The 6,040-nt window shown below is 37.9% G+C and overlaps 2 protein-coding genes across 5 annotated transcripts; one reads left to right on the forward strand and one right to left on the reverse strand.

Moving 5' to 3' along the window:
* Nucleotides 1-802: 802 nt before the first annotated feature.
* On the forward strand, nt 803-4,143 carry LOC111332298 (allatostatin-A receptor). The gene is made up of 3 exons (XM_022937605.2): nt 803-973; nt 1,498-1,725; nt 2,423-4,143. Exons 2-3 carry the CDS (start codon nt 1,518-1,520, stop codon nt 3,295-3,297), a joined length of 1,083 nt encoding a protein of 360 aa, XP_022793340.1. The 5' UTR covers nt 803-973; nt 1,498-1,517; the 3' UTR covers nt 3,298-4,143.
* On the reverse strand, nt 3,616-5,759 carry LOC111332299 (uncharacterized). Of its 4 annotated transcripts, none has more exons than XM_088739072.1 (4): nt 5,600-5,759; nt 4,584-4,643; nt 4,139-4,234; nt 3,616-3,786 (listed from the first exon to the last, which is right to left on the reverse strand). In XM_088739072.1, the coding sequence occupies exons 1-4, from the start codon at nt 5,676-5,678 to the stop codon at nt 3,710-3,712; spliced, it is 312 nt and encodes a 103-aa protein (XP_088595198.1). In that variant the 5' UTR covers nt 5,679-5,759; the 3' UTR covers nt 3,616-3,709. The 4 variants fall into 4 exon arrangements, with proteins under 4 accessions (XP_088595198.1, XP_022793344.2, XP_022793342.2 ...); XM_022937609.2 differs by having other exon boundaries at nt 3,616-3,789; XM_022937607.2 differs by having other exon boundaries at nt 4,139-4,237.
* Between the last annotated feature and the right edge of the window lie 281 nt (nt 5,760-6,040).

Below are 6,040 nucleotides of genomic sequence, written 5' to 3' on the forward strand. Positions count from 1 at the left end.
TTAAAAGGATATTGGTGTTGCTACTAGATTCGCGTTGTTTTAGAGTTAAAGCATCAAGAATTAAAGCGCAGCAGTTACTGATATCTACTAAGAACTTGCATAGAAAAAACTGAAACGTTTGGTAGAAGAACACGGCGAGACTTTTCAGGCCCTTTATAGTGGATTGTTACTTAACATCGCAAATTAATAATATTGCTCATGGTAAAGCTGTACTTAAATGGGTCAATTGTTTCCGTTGTTAAGAGAAACCAATCAAACTGTGCGCTTATAAAAGAATACTAACTAAAAGGGAAAAACGTAAAATCCAAATAGTGGCTACCTCTATTGACTTAGTTCCGTGATGCCATAAACTGGTGCATGCGCACTGACTGGAGATCAATGAGGAAAAACATCGCCGTCGTCGTTTTGCTTGGGTGACCGTCGGGCTTTGCCGAAAAAAACACAAAAAAAATCCCTACAAAACACCTTTAGAATAAACCACAATTGGGAAGTAAACCGTAGAATTATATTCACACCTTATTATTCGGCTAAAAGTGTATAAAGTAGCTTTGCGTGATTAACAGCTGAGAATAATCCAAGTATGGGTCTCCTTGCTGAAATACTTGCCCCTTAGATATAGGATGGAAAGTGAAATGAACCGACGTATCGTATTTAATTTACGTAACACGCTAATTTTGATGTATGAATGTTGGCATCGGAATTAACGCTGTTCCGGCACTTTACTATATATGGTGTGCGCCTGTGATATCGCTCTATTACGACGGTTCAAAAGGAATACTAGAATTTTTTTAAAAATAATCTGCTCTCATTGTTTTCAACCCAACACAAAGAGAAACCCGGGAACATATATCAATTCCATTCTGCAGTTGGTTTTGACTAGTGGGAACAGAAACAGAAACAAAATCTTGATTTTTTGTTTTCCCTCTAAAAGAGCTTTACAGACATAAACAGTCTTGTAGTCACGTTTTCCGTGGTAAGTTCACGCCAACAAAATCATAAATTTTATACTATCTAATAGAAATAATTCAGTTGTATTCTGTAACAACTACCATTTACAGTGGAACGTCGCTCGTTTGAGACAATTCGTGATTTACTCAAGTTATGCTTTTCTTAACCCACTTAGCATGATGATATTTAGTCTTAGCCTTCGATCGTAGATTTATCTCTGCAGTTATTAGCTTCAGTCGAGTGAACTTCTTCATTTCAAAATGAAACACGCACATGTCCTACCATCATTTATACGTAATCCTCGTTTTGTTTCTCCCTCAACCGAATGTTATTTACACCCTGAGTAGCCAGGAAGTTTATGTTAAAGTTCAAAATATAAGTCACACGTAAGTCACAGGCATACATAGTTTGTGTCACGATGAATTCATTTTCAAGCGAAAATTATCGACAATTACAGTCAGCGAATTGGATAAGTTAAACAAGCTGTGACAAGTTTATCAGTTACATGACCACCTGATTAGCTAATCACAATCTTGGTCATTTTTTCAGCTTCCCGAAGCTGTTTCAAAATGGTGAACGACACCATCACTGGTACAAACGAGGCTGAACTTTCAGGTGAACTACACATGGCGTTAAGAGTGTCCATGGGAATCATTGCCGTATTTTCTATTTTGAGCAACGGCTTGTTAATCGCGGTTTTCCTCCGCAACCGAAGTCTTTTGCGAAGCTCATACAATGTACTGATCTTAAGCTTGGCTATCACTGATATGACAACAGGTATGTGGTTCGACAAAAGTTTGGAATATTTTGAATTCATTGGTTTGATTGATTTAGCCACTAGATAAGTTTCACTTGTTTGCTCATTAGAGGTTAATACAATAGCGAATACAATTTCTTGGATGTGAACAAATGCATTAAGTCTTAATAGTTCACTGGGTGTTACAATTCAAAGGGAAGTATCCGGCTGTGCCTTTCGCCATAGCAAACTTTCTGGTTCTTTAATCTTTTAAATACTATGGCGAGATTAGCTTTATTTTGAAAGATTCGTTGACTGTTTCGATTCGAATTGTGATAAGGTCTCATAAAGAGATTATTACATTTTCGCTCGTCTATCTGTCCACAAGTAACTTGCCGTTTAGAGAAACTTTAAAATAAAGCCTTTTACGGTTTCCTCTTGCTTCATTGCCTAATTTGGCGGTATACTTTATGATCTGTAGCACAGCTTGAGGTTGAAATTGTAATACAAACACATTTGTTTTATTTAGGATTCTCCAGGGCAGTCACGTTGATTGATTCTATTGTTAGATTTAGCACCGTGTCAAAAAGTGTCCTTCAGTTGATGTCCAAATGTGTTCAGACCTGGGCTAACAAACTGATTTGTTTAAAGCTCACCCTAGAGAGTCGAAGTTGGATGAAACCCCTCTCAATACCTAGACGATGAGAGCTAAAACTATGTGGTGTTTTGTTTCCACAGGAGTAGGCCTGATTTTGACTCCATCGTATATCGTAGGGATCAACAACTTTCCCATCCCAGGAGGCCTCGCTGGTGAACTGTTTTGCCGAATAGTCGTGTCATACTACCTCGTGTTTACCCTTGGCATTGTTTCTGTCTATACCATCACCTGTTTATCTCTTGAGAGATGGTTTGCAGTGGCAAAGCCTGCTCGGTACAGAGCAGGTTTTAAAAGTTACAGAATCTATATAATAGTGGCAACTGTATGGTTCATATCGTTTCTTTTTAACGCCCCTCACCTTTTCGAAATGAAACTGGGGCCCGAAAATCACTGTGAATGGGTTTCCCTGACAAAGGGAGACGTTAGAAGAGGAGTTGCGCTGATTGAGTTCTTAGGAAAGTTCTTCGTGCCACTCATTGTCACGTGTTTGTCGTTTCTGAGTCTGTGGGTTAAAGTTCGAGATTCACCAGCTCTGTTCCAAACAAATAGAGGTAAAGCTGGTGTACGTCTACTGCGTATGTGCGCAATAACTGCAGTGGCTTTGGCAATTTGTTGGTTTCCTAACCAAGTTTATTACTTGTTGTTCAAGTTTGACATTACCCAGATGGATACCGCTGCACACCAAGTGACAGTAGTTATGTGCATGGGAAATTCCACCCTCAACCCCTTCATATACTGTGCAATCAATCCATCTTACAGGAAACACTTTATGAACTTTATTTGTCCGTGGCGATCGGGATGTGGTGTCGCAGAGGTCGTATCGGATGATAAGCGAGCTCATACGATGCGCAACAGTAACACGGCATCAGGACATGCGCAACACAGCTTTCCAGGGGCAAGAACGTCCCGCTGGGATGACTACAATTCACGGAGTGCTTCTGAAATTTGCATTTGACCATTAACGTAGAGGAATACTTTAAAGGAAGCATAAAGAATGCCAACTATGAGCTGCGACCGGCAGCAGAAAGGTTCGCTAGTGAATTGGAGACACCAAAGATATCCAACTGGGAATAAGGAGACGAAAAGTATACCTTCTACGAAAAAAAAATAGTAATAATCGAAACTTTTCATTTAGGTCTAGGTCTAACATAACATGACAAGTTTGTAAGATTGTTTTGTGCCTGTCAAATAAGGGAAACACCCAAGAAAGTGTATTGGAGTAGATGTTTGCTGCATGGGTGTGATATGGTAAATAATGATAACAAAGGAGAGATTTTCCTGTGTACCCCTAAGTTTAATAAATGCTTCCAAAGTTAACGAAAATCTACAAAGAATTCCCTCTTTCGCCCTGTTTTTATAGACCCATTTTATTCAATGGTATCGTTTACTTCGCTGTCTTCAAAAGACTGTTCAGTTTCGACTGAGGTCTTCGCTTCGCCGGGGACTTCTAAGAAAAAAACATAAAATGTAAATAGACAGTTGATTCAAACAATATTTATGTTTTTTTTCCAAAATGAATTGATGAATGAACTACTGAGCATCAAAGAGCATCTACTGAGCATCAAAAAGACGCAAAACGGAGCTTACATGAAAAAGATAAAATATACTTAATTAAGGGATAAACTTTGAACACTGACATGTGTATATTCATGCTTTCATTTGACTTTTAGTATGAATCATCATCAAAATTATTAAAATTCATCAATGCTCGTCTGAGTTAAATATCAGCTACCGTGTTTTAAGAACACGACGAAAATTATTTGTCATGACGCTCTCAATTAATGAAGCACTTTTACCATTAGCCTCGTCATTTTCGACGGTGTCTTCCATCACTGCTTCTTCTAGCTCTTCGTTTTCCTCTTCGTCCCCTACTTCTCGAACAAAGCGCTCCTCTTCTTTTTGAGAAAAAGAAACGCAAAAATGCACGTTGATCTTGAGCTTACATAGAATATAACTACAGCAAAGAAAATTATTATGCAGTCAGTGGAGGTTTTTTTCCGAAATAGAACTTAACACTAGTTGTATCACACTCTCATAGTTTGAAGTCAAGGCCGAGCTTTTAAAACTCGATTAAAAATTCCTCTTTGGTTAACCACATACAAAAAATGTTCGATGCCATAGCACTTAAATCTTAGTGCAAATCATTCTTCGAACATCTCGGTCAAGATCACTTTTTTTAGTTACAAATCATACTCGTTACATTAATATTGTCCCTGTTATCAAATAATAATCATTACTGACCTTTCTCAGTCTCAGGTTCGTCAAGTGCTTCATCTTTTTCCGCTACCTCCGTCAATAACTCTGCGATTGCAAAAAAAGTTTCTTTTAAACAAAGGTGGAAATTGATTGCCTTGGTAAACTACATTAGACTTTCAAGGCCGGATGAAATTCAAATATACTTGTCTACCCTGAAACACTTACATAGCGGCTTATAAATGTCCAGCGTTCAGTCATATTTAAAGAAAAAAACCACTGCCAATTCTGTAAAATTAATCAATCACTGCTGTCAATTCAGTCAAGGTGAACTGAAATTTTAGCAACTCTCTGAGGATCGGAACCGTTTGCCTCAAAGAAACGATTCAAACTAGCAATGTATTTTAAATGTAACAGACTAATGAGTTTACTTAGAATGAAAGGTGGGCCGTCATTCTGAATTAAAATCATTTCCTTGCCATTAAGGTTGTATGTTTTCACATGCCTCACATTAGTAAATCCTTTTCTCCTGGATGACACCTGTTTATACATTTCATTAGTTACTAAACCGGCGGTAATCTTTTCGATTCATTCCTTTATATGTTGATTGGAACTTCATTCCCAGCCTCGACAAAACTGGTTATCAAACAGGACGAAAGACAAATTATTTCGGAATTTACAGGAAATCAAGGATAAAAGTTTCGGCCTTTGAGGACCTTACTTCATCAATAGCAGATCAACTGTTAGAATATTTTTTTGAATTTGTAACAGAGTCTTAATTGACCATACGGTGTGGAATTCCGAGGATCTGTTTATCTCAGAATCAATAAAAACCAGTTAATTGAAAAAAAATTAACTGGATGATAAACCTCTCTTGCGTTCCAAAAATCTAGTAGCAACACAGTCACAAAAATTATCAAAGCCTTGTGAGTGCATCTGTTGTTGGGAATGGTTGTCAAAAAAAGGTTTAGTAATGAGGGTTGCAATGCAGAAACCTGCTAACATCTTAAAAAGAAATTATCTTGCATGCTACATATCAACTTGTGAATCAAAGAAAAACTTACCATCTTCTTCGTCGTTTGCTGGAGCGCTTAAAACGCCGACGGTCAGAAGAGCGAACGTGAGCAAAAGGAACCACTTCATCTTGAGCGTAACTTGATAGGCAGGTATCGACTTTAAATGCGGGTATCAAAAGTGTAAGATTTAATAAATCCATTCGCCGACCAATCGAACAAAACCGCGTCATCTGATTTGTCCAAAACGTTAATTTCGTTGAAGAGGACATCGTGCAAATTTTCATTTGAAAATGAAGCCTCCCTATTGGGCAGGATATGTTTAACTTCAATCATGTTTCTTTTACGGAATCTTTCGAGATAATGATTGCATTTTGTTGCTCGAAAGACCACAAATACAGATGGCACGGGTAAAAGCTTAGGCTAAAAGCAAAAAGGTATTTAGTTAGCTGCAATCAAAGATCCGAGATAGAGACATGACTTTCTGAATAC

Source organism: Stylophora pistillata, chromosome 11, assembly GCF_964205215.1.
Source record: "Stylophora pistillata chromosome 11, jaStyPist1.2, whole genome shotgun sequence".
In the NCBI taxonomy this organism is placed as follows: Eukaryota; Metazoa; Cnidaria; class Anthozoa; order Scleractinia; family Pocilloporidae; genus Stylophora; species Stylophora pistillata.

Coding starts and splice junctions, on each gene's coding strand:
- LOC111332298 (XM_022937605.2), top strand. CDS start 1,518: ATGGTGAACGACACCATCACTGGTACAAACGAGGCTGAACTTTCAGGT. Junction 1,726..2,422: donor TATCACTGATATGACAACAG/GTATGTGGTTCG, acceptor TTGTTTCCACAG/GAGTAGGCCTGATTTTGACT.
- LOC111332299 (XM_022937606.2), bottom strand. CDS start 5,678: ATGAAGTGGTTCCTTTTGCTCACGTTCGCTCTTCTGACCGTCGGCGTT. Junction 4,644..5,599: donor AGCAAACGACGAAGAAGATG/GTAAGTTTTTCT, acceptor TTGCAATCGCAG/AGTTATTGACGGAGGTAGCG. Junction 3,790..4,138: donor CGAAAATGACGAGGCTAATG/GTAAAAGTGCTT, acceptor TTTTTTTCTTAG/AAGTCCCCGGCGAAGCGAAG.